Source organism: Sus scrofa, chromosome 2 (genome assembly GCF_054392235.1).
Source record: "Sus scrofa isolate SSC_HxYL_T2T_F1_AM1 chromosome 2, Sscrofa_HxYL_maternal_Yorkshire_Landrace_v2.0, whole genome shotgun sequence".
NCBI classification, from domain to species: domain Eukaryota; kingdom Metazoa; phylum Chordata; class Mammalia; order Artiodactyla; family Suidae; genus Sus; species Sus scrofa.
In genome coordinates this window covers 43,823,033-43,841,561 of record NC_139384.1, presented here as the reverse complement: position 1 = coordinate 43,841,561, position 18,529 = coordinate 43,823,033, and the positions used below count along the sequence as shown (strand labels likewise).

At 37.3% G+C, this 18,529-nt stretch overlaps 1 protein-coding gene across 3 annotated transcripts in view; it reads right to left on the bottom strand.

The window, feature by feature from the left end:
• TSG101 (tumor susceptibility 101) overlaps positions 1 to 18,529 on the bottom strand; it is a 48,283-nt gene that overhangs the window by 20,835 nt on the left and 8,919 nt on the right. For 2 of the 3 annotated variants that reach the window (XM_085011815.1, XM_085011814.1), the window contains 4 exons: positions 17,313 to 17,378; positions 12,272 to 12,435; positions 7,355 to 7,481; positions 3,247 to 3,313 (listed from right to left, as the gene is read on the bottom strand). In XM_085011815.1, the coding sequence (XP_084867941.1) occupies positions 3,247 to 3,313; positions 7,355 to 7,481; positions 12,272 to 12,435; positions 17,313 to 17,349 (395 nt within the window). In that variant the 5' untranslated portion in view covers positions 17,350 to 17,378. Of the gene's footprint in view, positions 1 to 3,246; positions 3,314 to 7,354; positions 7,482 to 12,271; positions 15,353 to 15,910; positions 16,000 to 16,546; positions 17,379 to 18,529 lie in introns of all 3 variants that reach the window. The other variant, XM_085011816.1, reaches the window with a different exon arrangement.

The following is an 18,529-nucleotide window of genomic DNA, read 5'->3' as shown; positions in this document are numbered from 1 at the left end:
CAGACCTGGAGCAACAAATATTTTGTGAGAATTTTCCATTGTGACTTCCTAGCATATAGGGAAATAATACTACTTAATTTTTACCTGTGGCTCATTAATAACCTTTTCTAATATCTGATCTGAAAATATTCCTCTTTCAATAAAGTTTTAAAAACATTCTTTTCACTCTATGGAAGGTTTCAGTCACTCCTGTATTGGTATTAGAGTTGGAAGGAACTTTACTTAGAAGTATTCCCCTCCAGTTTCTGATCCAACATTGCGCTGTAAGTATCATTTACAATATCCCCTACAAATGGTCATCTTTCTATGCTAAACACAAACTTCATTTTGATGTAGTAACTTCTAATTAATGGTCCTAAATTTGCATTCTAGAAAATCACTTGCGTATCTGAAGACTTCTAACATCTTCCCATCGTCTCTTCTTCAGGTGAAATATTTAATTCCTTCAACCATTCCTCAGTCATGATTTTCAGATCTAATCACCTTCCTTTGAATGATCACTAGTTTGGCGGTATTTCCCTTATAATGGAGAAGAAAAGAAAAGCAGGAGAGTTCCTGTTAAGAACTGACTAGTATCCTTGAGGACACAGGTTTGATCTCTGACCTCACTCAGTGGTTCGGGAATCCAGTGATGCCCTGAGCTGTGATGTAGGCCAGCAGCTGCAGCTCCAATTCAACCCCTAGCCTGGGAACTTCCATATGCCGTGGGTGCAGCCCTAAAAAGACACACACACAAACAAAAACAAAAACCCAGAATGATTATTAGCTACCTGTTAGCTGAATAATAAAGTTTGATTAATCCCATGTTATCTACAATTGTCAGATCTATGACATCTGCAATTCTACAAGTCCATTAAAATTACTGACTAAAAAGAGCCAGCCCAAAGCCCTGGAGCAAGAGCTCTGAGTTCATAGTAATCTTTTTTCAGGGTAGTGGCTCAAAGATGATCTCCTATTTGCATTACTGGTTCACACTTTATAACTTATCCCCAACAAAAAAAACTTTGTATATAACCTGAAGATTCAATGAAATCATAATTTCTCTTATCTATTAGTATAAAAGTAAAATCAAAAGAGAAAAAAGTTGGAATTCCCCTCGTGGCACAGTGGAAACCATGTGGTTGCAGGTTTGATGCCTGGCCTCGCTCAGTGGGTTTAAAAAAAGAAAGGAAGAAAAAAGTTAAGGATTTTTGTTTCCAGAGGATGTATGCTGAAGGCTCTGCATGGTACTTTTATTCTAGTTTCTCTAGTAATCCATAATGCAGTGTTGCAAGGAAACAATGTCAATCTTACTCAGATTTCTGAATCAAAAAATTTTTTTTTGTCTTTTGTATTTTTAGGGCCACACCTGTGGCATATGGAGGTTCCCAGGCTAGGGGTCCAATCGGAGCTACAGCTGCCGGCCTACACCACAGCCACAGCAATTCGGGATCTGAGCCATGTCTGTGACCCACACCACAGCTCATGGCAACACCAGATCCTTAACCCTCTGAGCAAGGCCAGGGATCAAACCTGCATCTTCATGGATCCTAGCTGGGTTCGTTATGGCTGAGCTACAATGGGAACTCACCTTCTTCTTTTTTTTTTTTTTTTTTTTTGAAGACAGCAATCTGAATATAGTTACCCTTAACTTATCAGCATGTTATGACAATAAAAGTTACATTTCACTCACACAAAGCCCATCAAATCTTTGAAATAGAGCTGCCTCGAAAAGGAGCTTCTAACAAATCACCTCACAGAAGAAACTTTTAAAGTTATGTAAGGTAAGTCTATATTTTGTCAATATTTTCAGCATTCATTTTAATTTACAAGTTTCTTTAAAGTGGCTTTACTATTTCCTTACTGTGCTTCTAATAACCATTCCCTATATGCCCAAAGTTCCTTCTTACTAGCAGCTATTAATGGATGAAGGCTTATAATTTTAAGACTTCAGACAGGATTCCATGTCTAGTACTTAATGAGAAAATTAAAGGCCTCAAGAAATCTAAAACTTATAGCGAGCTTATATATAACAACCACAGGAATCTTTTTCTCTTGTCTGACAGATGTTCATCTGGTCTCTGCTTACTATCTAAATGTGACAGAATGCTTACTACCTTAAAAAGCCAGTCCCTGAAATTAAGAAAGCCCCCCCCATAAGTATGTCTGCTAAATTTAACTTGTAAGATCCTGCATATTATATATGTACATACATATATTTAGTTATGGCAGGTGTTCAGGAAATCTGGCTGCATTACCTGTGAGGGTTATACGAAGCTAAGAAAAAGTAGCAGGTTAAAATTTTCTTGTTAATTCTTGTTTATTTTAAGTAGCTGAAGATTTCATTTAGGTACCAAGAATATGCCAGTTTTGCATTCTAAGTTAGCCCCCAGACCGCCTTTGGAAAGTACTCCTAGATTACCACTGGAATGGGTGCACATTTGTAACACAAGTTAATTATCATTTCTCATTAATTTTTCTAGTATGTATTATTCATAGACTGATTTCACTATTTAGCTCTGTTATGTTATTATCATATGGATAATAAAGGTTGGCAACATATGCAGTCTATTAACTGAATAAATAAACATTACGAGGACAAGACTGACTTCATCATACAAACCATTAATTCATTCCCTGTAGTTTATAGAAAAGGTCAGTTTTTTTTTTGTTTGTTTTTTTTTTAAGGGTGTTACAAAGCAATTAAGTCCTACTGTATGCCATAGGGAACTACATCCAAGCTCCTGGGATAGAACATGATGGAAGACAGTATGAGAACAATGCATATATATATATATATATATATATATGTATGTATGTATATATATATATATATATATGACGGGGTCACTATGCTATACGGCAGAAATTGACAACACTGTAAATCAACTATACTCTAATAAAAAAATAAATATTTTTCTGAAGTTGTTATAATCAATATTCCATTAACCTTTCAGCTTTTACACTGGATATACAAAGTTCCTAAAAGGGAAGTAGCAAGGATTTCAAAGTCCAAAACTAATCAACATCATTGCCATTTCTTCATTTCTTTCCTCTCTGTAAACAGAAGAGAACAGCATTTCTCTAGAATGGAAAAAAACTCTGTTTGAACTATGTACATACCATAAAATTTCACGAATAAACTGAGCTGTACCTTCCATTAAACCACAACTAAATTCATTTTAATGCCCTAGTTAGCACTCATTATTTTTACTCTAGATCTAACAGAATTCTAATACTATTACTCAAAAGATAATTTTTCATTACCTGGGATTGGGAGGGTATCCGGATGGGTACGCTGAAATCCCACTTGGCATGCCTGGCATGTAGGAAGCTAAAAATAATTTTTAACACTTAAAATAATATGCATAGTCCTGGATATATACATTATCAAATAAGGCACACATCACTATCAAACCACAGCAAAATTTCATACAGTTAAAGAATCCAAATCTCAGCACCAAAACAAAACACTCTACCCGTATTAGTACTTTACTGCAACTAATAAATATTTTCAAACCATAGAATTCTAGAAGGATTACACATGAGTTATGACAACACACATGACAACCCCAACAAGAATAACTGGCAAACAGGTCAACCTGGTCAGCTCTGCAGGCTGTCAAGGAATCTATAACCTGAGACAGGAGCCAATTGAATTTGGAATTTAGAGGAAGCTAATTCTGCCCTCCTCTGGTCCAAGGTCAGCTTCTTAGAAAGTTACCTCTTTATTGCATCTAAGAAATCTTTTGATATTTCTTTTAAGACTACATTGACCGATTAGCACAGCTGGTTTTGTTGGCTTGATTGAGGATTTGAAAGGACTTCAAATTACTAAAAGAAGTCCTATACAAAACTTATATTTAGCTAGACAGATTAAAACAAAAGCTTAGAAATCCTAGGGGAAAAAAAGATTCAAATTTAGTAAGCTTAAAGAATGCTTTATATCTCTGCTGTTGCCACAGCTGTGGCATCAGTGGTAGCTGCAGCTCAGATTCAGTCTCTGGCCCAGGAATGTCCACATTCCACATGTGCAGCCATTAAAAAAAAAGGAGAGTGAGTGAGAGAGGGAAAGAAGTAGTTAATTTTGGCCTCAGCTGGAAATAGCTTGTTTGAGAATCAATTTATCCTGAGTGAAAATTTTCTCACTGAATACAATGATGAATCAGTCCTTAATCCAATCAATATTTTAGTGCCTTCATGTGACAGTCACCAAGAATTTGATGAGAAGGAAGGAAGGAAGGAAGAATGAATGAATTAATTCCTGGCTTTCAGTTGCTTTTAGTCCAGTGGGGAAGATAAACAAGCAAGGAATAATAACAGAGTGATAAGTGTTATGACAGGGAATTTCAGACTGCCCTATATGGGATCATACAGAAGGTAGCTAATTTAAATGTAAGAGGTATGGGTAAACAAAAGTGATCTAGTAGATGAATGGTATAGGAGAGCTTAAAGGCAAGAGCAGTGGAACCTTCAAGCAACAAACTTTTAGAGCACATAGTTCAAGTGGGTAGGAGAAATATGCTTTGCTCTGACCAAGGGCCTTAAAAGTTTTTACCAAACTTGCTGAGCTTACATTCCCAAGTATCAGTGTTCATAACCCTTCTTGTTAAGATGAACCTATAGATGTCATAAGTAATTTTCTTTCTTTACTGTAATGAAGCTAAGATGATGTTCAATACTGTTTCAGAATGGGAAAAAAAAAACCTCCCAAAATGCCACAATTGCTAGATCCCATAAAACTGTTTCTTTCTGAAGGCAAAACACAGTTCATCTCTATGAACATCAAAAGATGAGGGCACTATTAGGTGTGAGCAACATTTACAGTCCATTACTAGTTTCTCTCCCCATGCTAGTTTCTTTAACACACACAAAAACCACCACTTCATGGTTACAAGCAATTTCCTCATAATTATAAGCAATTTTCCTTTTCTAACATTCTGAAAAGCTAATAATTTGAGCAAAGTCTTCAAATTATTACTTTGTGAAATAACAAAAGTTATCTGAATCCAAGACTGACTGGTAAGGAAGCAGGGAATGAGATGAAGTAATTTTAGAGCCAGAATAAAATGAAATACAAATATGCATAATACATGGGGTTATTATAAGGATTAAATAAAAACTAGTATGAAGTGCTTAGCTATATCTCAATAAATGTTGTGCTACTGTTAATGAAAAATGAGGTTTGGCCATAGCATTTTTTTTTTTTTTTTTTTTTTTTTTGCTTTTGCGGGCCATACCTGTAGTATACAGAAGTTACTAGGCTAGGGGTCAAATCAGAGCTACTACTGCCGGCCTACACCACAGCTGCAGCAACTGGGGATCCAAGCCGCATCTGTGACCTACACCATGGTTCATTGCAATGTCAGATCCCTGACCCACTGAGCGAGGCCAGGGATCGAACCCTTATTCTCATGGATTCTAATCAGATTTGTTTCCACTGTACCACAATGGGAACTCTGGCCATACATTTTTTTAAAGTATGATTTATAGCTAGTTCAAAAGCCATCCTAAAACAGGAGTTCAAAAATGTTTAGAGCAATAACAGTAATAATAGAAGTTAATAGGAGTTCCCATGTAGCTCAGTGGTTAATGAATCCGACTAAGAACCATGAGGTTGTGGGTTCGATCCCCGGCCTTGTTCAGTGGGTTGAGCCTTGAGCTGTGGTGTAGGTTGCAGACGTGGCTCGGATCCCACACTGCTGTGGCTCTGGAGTAGGCCGGCAGCTACAGCTCCAATTAGACCCCTAGCCTGGGAACCTCCACATGCCGTGGGAATGGCCCCAGAAAAGGCAAAAAGACAAAAAGATGACAAAAATAAATAAATAAAATAAATAAAATAAAAGATAATAATTTCACAACTAGAAGACATTATTTAAGTATGGATCCAAATTTCTGGGATAGTCCTTGGTGTATGTTTGTGTGTGTAAGACAGAATTCAGACCTTCATTTCTTTGGCGTCATACTTAATAATAATGAGTATCATTTAAATGTATAAAAAGTATTAAAATTGTAATGGGACAGATTGTGTAATGTGATTTATAGTGAGTGAATGCAAAATGGAACTGTAATAGTGATTTCTTTAGTGAGGTCTCTTTCTAGAATGCTGCACTTCCAATGTCAATATAAAACTTAGGGAAAAAAGTTGCTTAGAAGACTGTCTAAATTTATGAAAAGGTTACCTTTATCTTAAGTGGTCACTTTATGAAAAGGTTACCTTTATCTTAAGTGGTCACTTAAGTGAGCAAATAAATATGAATTCTGACCTAGGAAGTACTTAGAATTTCAAACCTTAGATGAGCAAGATTATCTAATTTTAGGTATTAGAGCTAAAAGAATTTAAGAAAAAAGCAAATTTCTGGTCCAAAAGAATCCCTAGAATCCTTACTAAAATGCTATAACCAAGCTTATTCTGGGAAAGCCCATGGGAAAAGGAAATGGATTCAGAAAGTTCTGTTAGATTCCCATTCAGCTTGTGAGTCAAGATGCTTCTCAAGACAGAATGAATTAAAAAGGAAAACGATAATTTTCAGCAGGAAAAAAATGAAAGCTCGCATTAACTTAAAAGTAAGTTTGGTTAATTACAAACCTAAAATTTGCTTAAAAAAAAAAAATCACAGCTCAAAATACAATGAAGAAGTACAGGTTTAGTAAAGCCAAAACCAGTAAGTACAACCAACTCTCAATTATCCAGGGTGATTTTAAAGCATCAGTAAGAATTACTTTTTAGAAACCCAGAAATAACAGAGATAATGTTCACCAATTAGGGGAGAAGTGATAACTGACTTCATGCCCCCCGACCCTCTCCACTTAAAAATTATGAATTGGCTGTACTAAAGAGAAGAAAGCTGAAAGCTAGATGTGCATCGTGTATACCCAGAATAGCTGAACATTGATGATTTAGTTGACTTAAATCAATGATATAATTGATATCTACAATCCTGATGCTGGAGTTGCAAAAACAAAAAACAAAAAACAAACAAAAAAAACACAGGAAGGAGTGGTCAGATGGCCTTTCAAGTTATATGTACTTCCAAACAGATCAAAAAAAGCTATTCATGGCATGCATGATTTAAAAAAAAAAAAAAAATCTAGCTCTACTTCAGCATTCTTTCTCTTCCATTTTGGAAGCCAGCACACCCAAGTTAAATGTCTACCCACAAACGAAAGCCCAAATGCCAGTCTCTGCTGGGAATCTGTACATGCAGATGTGGGGCCTCAGAATACCTCCAAAAAATCCACTAACTTGATAAGCTAAAAAGCAAAGTGAAGTCATTAAAAAATTTTTTTTTCTGTTTTGTTTTACATGAGTTTAAAAATCAGGTTTTCTGTTTTGTTTACATGAGTTTAAAAATCAAATCTCAATTCTACTTACTATTTGGTGGCCCTGTTGCCTGGTATGGTGGATAGGATGCTGAAAGAGTAGGACGAGAGAAGACCGGAGGTTCATCTCCAAACACCACAATCATGACCTGAATAAGCCCCAACAAATCTGACTGTGGCTAAAAATGGAAAACAAATTTAAGTCAGCTACAGATTCACTTTTTGGCAAATAGGAAAAATCTGGTCATTTCTTAGTCTTTATTTATTTTTTATTACTCAAATGAATTTATCACATCTGTAGTTGTATAATGATCATAACAATCCAATTTCACAGGATTTCCATCCCACAACCCAAGCACATCCCCCACCCCCCAAACTGTCTCCTCTGGAGACCATAAGTTTTTCAATGTCTGTGAGTCAGCGTCTGTTCTGCAAAGAAGTTCAGTCTCTTTTTCAAATTCCACATGTCAGTGAAAGCATTTGATGTTGGTGTCTCATTGTATAGGTAACTTCGCTTAGTATAATAATTTCTAGGTCCACCCATATTGCTAAAAATGCTGGTATTTCGTTCTTTTCAATGGCTGAGTAATATTCCATTGTGTATATGTACCACATCTTCTTGAGCCATCTGATTTGTTTTCAACTCAGCTCAATAACTTCCTTTGTAGGACCACAAACATAAAAATTCCATTTGATAAAGCTATGTGATTTTTACATATTATTTACATGTAACAAGGCTGTTGCTTCACGTGTATAAAAACAGCACTAGCCAAAGGATAGTATCGTTCTTCATTTGATTCCACACAACTAACCAAAACTTTTATTTCCAATGGACAAATTACAAATTCTCATACAAATTCATGGACGGATGTGAGCAGTAGTCACAAATATTATTTAAGGCCATTAAAAGATAACAATGTTACCTTGGAAACTTGTTCCTAGATTAATTTTTATTAAAGACAGTATTACGAACTCTGAAATTACAGGCAGACTTCATTTCAGAAATCACTAGAGTACACAAGATACAAATCGTTAAAGGATTTTTCCTTCCAATACCATAGTGAAAGTTAGAGTGTCTGTATCCTATAAATGTTGCTAAACTTTTCTCTCAAGTATCTACTGATCACTAATTTAAGACAAATTATGCTAGGCAAAGTTGTTCAAATTGGCTTATCTGATGGCTCCATTTTCACTTCTTACTACATTTTGTGTATATCTCACCTCATATACTTCATGAGTTCATCAGGTTCTGAAGGATAACTTAATCATCTCGATCAGCTAATCATCTTAATTTCCTTCTCCGGATGGGAGAGTTCACTAGCAGCTTTCAACTTCCCAAAGCACTAATTTTATTAAATTCTGTCCCAATGTATGGACAATGACAAAAGGTAACATTTCAGAAAGCTTCTTATGAAAATTTGCTGATTCTCACTATTCCAACACCTGTCTTATGTCTGGCTGTGAATTTACATGCTGAGACTGGGAGTGATCACATACAGTATCTGTGTAGCACCGAGGAATGTGGACTAGAGATCATAGCTGATGTGTGTGGGGTCACTATTGAAATCACACACTTTAATCTCTTGTTAATTATTTAGTCCAACAAAACTCCCAAGGTAAATCATAACCTCATGCATTTAAGAAACTGAGATATAATTCATATACCCTCGAAAGGTGTATGGTTCAGTGGCTTTTTCCATCACCACTATTTAATTCCAGAATATTTTTATTATCCTCCAAAGAAACCTGTACCTATTAGTACTCATTTCCAATTTTCCCCTTCCCCAAGCCCCTGGCAACCACTAATCTATTTTGTCAATGGACTTGCCTATTCTGGATATTTCATACAATCCAATGATCAAGTGGAATCATATGATGCGTGTCTGGCTTTTTTCACTTAGCAAATTTTCAAGGTTTACCCATGATGAAATATTAACTTCATTTATGCAGTCTTATAACCATAGTTTTGTCAGGAAAAGTTTTACTTCAATTCTTTATCATATCATTTCTTTCACTTTAAAGTCTTTGAAGGAAGGAAAATTAATCATTAATACCTATTTCCAGGCCTATTACAAAGCAACAGTCATGAATCTTTCAGAATGACAAATGACTAATTCAGAATAATACAGGAGGAGTTTGCTTGTGTGGCTCAGTGGGTTAAGGATCTGGTATTGTCATTCCCACATGCCACGTGTGCGGCCAAAAGAAAAAAGGAATGATATAGGATATAAGAAAAGCAGCAAGATTATTAGTTTATTTCGGCTCAAACGCCTAAGGGTCAACTGAAATAATATCTTTATAAAACTGCTTTGCTACTGAAAACCATCTTAATATCCCTGTGACAACAGCATGCTATCTACTGCAGCAATCTGGCATGATACAGAATGTAAACTAGGGCTGTTATCATTTATCTTGACCTTACTAATTAAATTGCTTATTAATCCTGAACATACATATTGTTCAGAATGTAAAATCTGCTATCGTGTGTGTGTGTGTGTGTGTGTGTGTGTGTGTGTGTGTGTGTGTGTGTGTGTGTGTGTGTGTTTAGGGCCACACCCGCAACACATGGAAGTTCTTAGGCTAGGGATCAAATCAGAGCTGTAGCTGCCGGCCTATGCCACAGCCACAGCAAGCCAGATCAGAGCCGCACCCGTGACCTGTACTGCAGCTCATGGCAATGCCAGCTCCTTAACCCACTGTGTGAAGCCAGGAATCAAACCAAAGTTCTCATGGATACTAGTCAGGTTCTTAACCCACTGAACCACAATGAGAATTCCTTCTTGGCTATCCTTAATCTTTTGCATTTCCATATAAATTTTAGATTCATCAAGTTCACGAAATTAAATACATAAAGAAAGAAAAACTTCTGTTAGGACATAGATCAATCTGTAGAGAACCAGTATTTTTATCATACTGAGTCTTCCAATCCATGAATAAGGTTCTCTTTGCTTTTACTTAAGTCTTCTATAATATCTTTCATTAAAATTTAGAATTTTCTCCATAATGGACTTGGACATCTTTTGTAAGATTTATTCCTAAGACAATAGCATTAAAAACATAAAGTATTATATATCAGTCCATTCATTCTCTATTCTGCTGAGTCCAATCTGCTATTAAACCCATCTATCCCATCTATTGAGTTCTTTTTGTTTTCTTTTTTGGCTTTGCCCAGGGTATGTAAAAGCTCCCAGGTGGGGAATTCCTGTCACGGCTCAGCAGTAATGAACTCAACTAGTGTCCATGATAATGCCGGTTCAATCCCTGGCCTTGCTCAGTGGGTTAAGGATCTGGTGTTGCCATGAGCTGTGGTAGAGATCTTAGACCCAGCTCGGATACCATGTTGCTATGGCTGTAGTGTAGGCCAGTGGCCACAGCACTGATTCGACCCCTAGCCTGGGAACTTTCCATATGCCGCAGGTGTGGCCCTCAAAAAAGTCCAAAAAAAAAAAAAAAGTTCCCAGGTCAGGGACTGAACTCGCACTGCAGCAGCAACCCCAAGCCACAGCGGTGACAATACTGGATCCTTAACCCCTAAGCTGTCAGGGAACTCCTAGTTTTTAACTTCTATGATTCTAATTTTTGGTTACAAGATTTCTACTTGGTTCATTTTTAAAATAATTCTCCACCTTGAACATATCAAACAGTCATTTTCAAGTCTGTGTCTGATAACTGGGTTGCCTGGTGGAGGTGGGTGTCCTGTTTCTATTATCCTTTTTCCCTCTTTGTCCTGTCTTTTGGTGTACTTAATAATTTTTAATTGTATGCTAGATACTGTCTGTGAAAAAGTATATAGGCTCTATGTATTATCTTCCTCCAGCAAAGGTTTACTCTGTCCTATGGCTGGTACATATTGTGGGAATCAACTTATTATAATCAGGAACTAAGCTGATTCCAGGCTGGGATTTTATAGGGCTCATTCCACCTAAATTCTCACTCATGGGGAGTGTTCCTCCACTGGCGCCAACTAAGAACCAACAATATTTACTTATATCCTTCCTCCCTGATAAGGTTCCGAATGCCTATTGCCTACTCAACCTAAGACTGCTGAGAACTTGGCTGTGTTTTTCAAAGGCTTTCTGCTTAGCTTTTTAGCATCTTGTCTTTGAAGTTTAGGAATTCAGTATATTCTTTGAGAGGGAAACTGAGATTATCTGGCTCACTTCTTTGTAGCTTCCTTTTCTCCCAAATCTTGGCTCCTTAAGTACTGGATGCCTTGCAGACAGAACAGCAACTGTTGTCCTTTCAGTCCTGTGGGACTATTAGAAACTCTGCAGGCTTCTTTCCCTCTAGCTAAGGCCCTCTGCCCACATTCTGAGTCTCTCACCCTGTACCAAGAATCAGTAAAAACCCTTAGAGAAAACTGGCTAAATACTGACTCTTCTCTGTGCAGTTCCCTCCTCTAGAGCATCTTGGCCCTTCAAGTCCTAACTGCCTCAACAGCTCTCCAAAGCCTTGCACAGATGTTTTTTTGTACTTTGTGTGGCTTTTCTAATTATTGTTGATAGGAACCTCCAGAGCTATACTATCAGAGGCAGAAACAGAGTTTCTTACTACCATACTTTTTTTTTTTGGCCTCACCCAAGCCAATACAGTGACAACGCGAGATCCTTAACCCACTGCGCCACAAGAGAATTTCCTAGTATTACTTCTGGATAGGAACACTGTCAGTAATGAGATTCAAACAGTTTCACAAATATATGCCACTAGTATACTATTTTTTAAATGTATTTCCCATATGTGAATTCCATCTGCTCCTAAAGGTTCAACTCAAGCAAAAAAAAATAGTAACTATGCATATTCTACAATTTACCAAGCTCTATACAAATATGTTTCTTTTGGAGTTACCCAGCTCATTGATTAAGTTATCTTACATGAATTTATCCTCCTTGGAATCCTCCTTATGAGTAAAATATATAGTGAATGAAATATATAAAATACAAGGAATTCACAGAAAACTGTTAATACTTACGTGTTTCCACTCATGTAGATAAGGAAGATATATCTTTCCATTAGCATCCACATGCTTTCCTGTTTTAATAGTCATTGAACTAGTAGGCTTAACAAAACAGATAGGGGGATTATATGGGTATGTGTCCAGCAGCCACAGGCATATTGGAATATTATACGTATTACCTGAGAGAGAAAGAGAAACTTTAGTTACTTCTTAACAAGAGCTACACTAAGCAACACTAAAAGGAAAAAAAAATCACGACAAATATTTTGTTTCAAATTCTATTTAAGATCAGTTTCTCGTTTTCAGTTTGTAAAAGTGATTACAGCAGGATTAAGGCGCTAAATGATCACTACTCCACCAGTGTCTGCTTGTTGCTATAAAAACATTATTTACAAATTATCTTTTGGTTCAAGCCATTCTTTGTTATTTGACTCTTGCACTTCAGTTAATAAAGTTCACTGGGAAGGATAGAGAAGGAACATTACAGATTGTGTCCTATCAGAAAATGATATAAGCTTGGAGTTCCCATCGTGGCTCAGAGGTTAATGAACCCGACTGGCATCCATGAGGACACGGGTTCAATTCCTGGCCTCATTCAGTAGGTTAAGGATCTGGTGTTGCCGTGAGCTGTGGTGCAGGTCACAGACCTGGCTTGAATCCCTCATTGCTGTGGCTCTGCTACAGCTCCAATTCAACCCCTAGCTTGGGAACCTCCATATGCAGCAAGTGTGGCCCTAAAAAGACCAAAAAAAAAAAAAAAAAAAAGAAAAGAAAAAGAAAGAAAAAAAAAGAAAATGATATAAGCTAGACTTGAAATTCCTTTGTCAAAAGCCATACTAAAGACCTAATCCAATTTTCAAACAGAGGCTGACTGGTGGCCACAGCTTGACCAATAAATATGGCATTTTCAGTGGTAGTTTCAAAATCAATGTCACCTCCTCCTTGCTTTATGTAACACTATCTCTTTTGGTTAAGAAATTCAACTATAGGGAATTCCTGTCGTGGTGCAGTGGAAACGACTAGGAACCACGAGGTTGCAGATTCGATCCCTGGCCTTGCTCAGTGGGTTAAGGATCCGGCGCTGCTCTGAGCTGTGGTGTAGGTCACAAACACAGCTCAGATCCCGCACCGCTGTGGCTGTGGCTTAGGCTGGCAGCTGCAGCTCTGACTGGACCCCTAGCCTGAGAATTTCCATGTGCCACAGGTGCGGCCCTAAAAAGCAAAAAAAAAAAAAAAAAAAGAAAGAAAGAAAAAAAAAAAAGAAAATCAACTATATATAGTCAAAATGAACAGTGTGTTTCAAAGGAACCAATCAAGAGAGTTAATGCATTTAACATAAGTCAAAGCATTTCTTACTGGGGTCAAAGCCCAATGTCCCAAGCAACCATGTGAATCACTTAACAATTCAGATACGTTGTTTTTCCCTTAGAGACAGTTTTACTTCATACAAGTATATACACATAAATTTCACTTAAAGAAATCAGACAGTTATGGCACTTTGGATTTATTTTTTACCCAAAAGTACTTCTACCATGGGAAAAAAAACTCCAACAGAATATATCCTAGTACATAAAACGTAATTTATTTCCATCATTCAGAATCCTTTGCTTTGTAAAAATGAAGTAGTTTCCAGAATGACTTAAGCTTAGGATCTGTGTCATATGAAAAATGGTAAGGGAATGACAGGTTTAATGTAGATAAAATTTGTGTGTGTGTGTGTGTGTGTATGTGTGTTTATAAAAAAGGAAACCCTTGTGCACTGCTGGTGGGAATATAAATTGGGCAGCCACTATGGAAAATAGTATGGAGATTCCTTAATAAAAATAGGAAGTTCCTGATATGGCCTAGCGGTAATGAACCCGACTAGTATCTACAAGGATGCGGGTTCAATCCCTGGCCCTGTTCAGTGGGTAAAGTATCTGGGATTGCTGTGAGCTATGGTGTAGGCCACAGACGTGGCTTGGATCTGGTGCTGTTGTGGCATAGGCCAGCAGCTGCAGCTCTGATCTGACCTCTAGCCTGGTAACTTCCATATGCCACAGGTGTAGCCCTAAAAAGCAAAAAAAAATTAAGACCAGAACTACCATATATCCCAACAATTCCACTCCTGGGCATTTATCTGAAAATAATGAAAACACTAATTTGAAAAGATACATAAACCCCTATGTTCATTGCAGCATTATTTATAATAGCCAAGGTAGAGAAGCAACCTAAGTACCCAGTGACAGATGAATGGATAAAGAAAATGAGGTAATATATACACATAAGGGAATATTACTCAGCCATAAAAAAGAACCAATCTTGCAATTTGTAACATGGATGGACCTAGAGGGTATTAAGAGAAAGACAAATACTGTATGGTTTTTAGATTCCACTTATATGTGGAATCTAAGAAACAAATGAACGAACAAAATGAAAAAGAAATAGACTCATAGATACAAAGAACAAACAGGTGGTTGCCAGAGGGGAGGAAGGTAGGAGGAGAGAAATAGGTGAAGGAGATTAAGAGGAGTTCCTGTCATGGCTCAGTGGTTAATGAACCCGACTAGAGCCAAGAGGTTGTGGGTTTGATCCCTGGCCTTGCTGAGCAGGTTAAGGATCCAGCGTTGCTGAGAGCTATGGTGTAGGCTGCAGATGCAGATCAGATCCTGAGGTGCTGTGGCTCTGGCATAGGCCAGCGGCTACAGCTCTGATTAGACCCCTAGCTTGGGAACCTCCATATGCTGTGGGAGTGGACCTAGAAAAGACAAAAAAAAAAGAGGTACAAACTTCCAGCTGCAAAATAAATCACAGGTATGAAATGTACAGTGTGGGGAATATAGTCAATAATTATGTAATGTTTTGTATGGTAACAGATGGCAACTAGACTTACCATGACGATCATTTTCAAACATAAAAATACCAAATCACTATGCTGTATAACAGGAACTAACATAATGTCATAGGTCAATTATACTTTAAACACAAACAAACAAAGAAAAAGAGATCAGGAGTTTCCATTGAGCTCAGCAGTAATGAACCCGACTAGTATCCATGAGGATGAGGGTTCAATGCCTGGCCCCAATCAGTGGGTTAAGGACGCAGTGTTGCCGTGAGCTATGGTGTAGGTCACAGATGCAGCTCAGATCCCACACTGCTGTGGCTGTGGCTGTGGCTTCAGCTACAGCTACAATTTGACCCCTAGCCTGGGAACTGCCATATGCTGTGGGTATGGCCTAAAAAGAAAAAAAAAGAGAGAGGTCAGATTTGTGGTTACCAGAGGTGAAGGCTGGGGGGAAGGAGGAACTGTAGGAAAGTAATCAAAAGGTATAAACTTCTAGTTATAAAATAAGTTACTAGGAATGTAATGTACAACATTATAAATGTCATGAACACCACTGTATGTTATATAAGAAAGTTAAGAGAGTAAATTCTAAGATTTTTCATCACAAGTGAAAAAACTTTTTTTTCTATTTAATTTTGCATCTATACAAGATGATGGATGTTCCCTAGACTTTATGTGGTGATCATTTCTTGATGAAGGAAGTCAAAACTTTATGCTGTAGGAGTTCCCATCGTGGCTCAGTGGTTAACGAATCTGACTAGGAACCATGAGGTTGCGGGTTCGATCCCTGGCCTTGCTCAGTGGGTTAAGGATCTGGTGCTGCCATGAGCTAGGGTGTAGGTTGCAAACGCAGCTCGGATCTGGCATTGCTGTGGCTCTGGTGTAGGCTGGCAGCTGCAGCTCCGATTAGACCCCTAGCCTGGGAACCTCCATATGCCACAGGAGTGGCCCAAGAAATGTCAAAAAGACAAAACAAAAAACAAAAAAAATTATGCTGTATACCTTAAACTTATATAGTGCTGTATGTCAATTACATCTCAATAAAACTGGGAGAAAAAAAATAAATGCCTTTAATTATGTCTACCAGTTTTCTGCCCCCCTTCCTCCCCCATATACCTATTTCCCTCACCAGACCTTAATTCCTGAGAGCAAAGGGAAAGTCCTTAATCCTGATTTTTACTCATACCGACTCCATAAAATGCTAACGCTCAGGTGTTTTATTCCTTTGCCTGTAATATCCAGTCTGTTATGAATGGCTGACTCACCCCCTTTAATATCAAGTTTGAACATCATTTCTTTTACGACCCTCCCATGTGTTCCCGTTCTCCTTTATAATCTCACAGTACCTTTATATTTCATTATTCTATAGCAGTTATAGTACATTGTATCTACGTATTTCCTGTTTCCCTGATTTGTGTATGTTCTTCCAGAAAGAGTACATTCTTTATTACCCTTGTATCCCTAGCCCTTATTCCCTACACATAGCAGGTACTATATAAACACCTGCTATAGAATCCAGGTCTTAGCTAGCCTCAGGAATAATTAACAAACAGAGCTGTCCAAAAACAGAACAGTGGTTTCTGAAGCTGAATGCTCCATTATCACTGTAAGTATTCCAGCAGAGGGTAGCTGACTAGCTAACAGAGATGTAATTATCCATCATCAGCATTACAACCATAAATAATAGCTACTTTTGATATCTCTATTATATATATCAGCCTCTGTGCTAAGTCCTTTACATAGCATTATCACAAATTCTTTTTAAGTTAGGTACTACTATCCAAATGTTATAGATGCCCACTGTCACAAAATTAATTACTGAGCAAGAACTAAAATCCTACTCTGCCCTGACCATATAGAGCCGCTATCTTAGCTACTATCTATACTATTCAGCTTCCTAGTGTCAGATAAGCCTGAATACGGTGGGAAGCTGAACTAGAAGGCATCCAAGATCCCTTTCACTTTCTAAGATTCTCTGATTCTACAAAACAAAACTCTTCCAGTGCACAGAGGCACTTATTTGTTGATATATCTTGATAAAGAAGGGGAAAAAAAGCTGAAAATATTAGGTGCTACTGCCAAATGAAGTTCAATTAAAATAGAAGTTAAAGTCTCTACATATTATCATGAAAGTCACAAGAAACTAAGCTTAATTAACTCATAATTCTTTGGCAACTAAATGTGAATTAAAATGCATCTATGCTAGAAACATAAATCACAAAACACATTTACCTCTATAAGGCACAGGAATTGTTCCAGTGAGGTTCATTAGTTCCCTTGAACTGCCATCATTAAAAACTGAAAGGAGAGAATAACGAGTTAATCAAAGGGCATTTTTATAGATACTCCCATGTAAGTTATTCTTTGAAAAACACTGGTTAAAACTCATTATTACTCATGAAAGGGACTAACTTGTTAATGTTCATAATGTTATTATTTTGTCCAATAATAAAGTATCCTTTGTTGGTTCACTTAATGGGATCAGCTTTTGAATGAGTAAAGATGCTGTGAATTACTTGGAAAGATAAATGTGAATGCTACAGTCCCAGTAAATATGAGCTCTGTGTCCCCAACCAACATGATTACAATAGTACTTAAAAATCACTATTAACTGATACCATATTAAATATTAACTTAATAGCATTAAATTGTAGCTTTCTCAGACATTTATTTATTTATTTATTTTGTCTTTTTGCCATTTCTTGGGCTGCTCCCACAGCATATGGAGGTTCCCAGGTTAGGGGTCGAATCGGAGCTGTAGCTGCCAGCCTACGCCAGAGCCACAGCAACGCGGGATCCGAGCTATGTCTGCAACCTACACCACAGCTCATGGCAATGCCACATCCTTAACCCACTGAGCAAGGCCAGGGATCGAACCCGAAACCTCATGGTTCCTAGTCGGATTCATTTACCAATGAGCCATGACGAGAACTCCTTTCTCAGACGTTTATTCCCACTCACTATCATTCTCAATCTCAAAGTAGTATCAAACCACAGCATTAAAAAGGAAAAAAGTTTAAACAGTCAAATATGGACATCTTCTTTTAATACAAGTATTTTTCACATCAACTTATAAGTTTTCCTACCTATAACTTAAAACTCACAAAACTTGTTTTCCCACCCATAACTGATTAACCAGGGCACATAATTTGTATTTCATTAACTGCTATTATTTGTATTTATGATTTGGAATTAACACTCTATCACAAAGGGGAAAGGCTGTAATGTGCAGTACAGGAATGCAGGAATGTACCATTGACCTCAGTTCTTTTACCTACTATTGACAATTATAAACTGTGCTGTAATTTATTCTGGTTTTGTGTTTTATATATTTATTCTTTTAGTATTTAGCAAAAACTATATGCTTACCATCAAGTTCTAGCCCTAGTCACTTTATTCCCCCAATTGAAGCCATTTTAAAATTAACTCTAATTTTTGTAATATGTTTG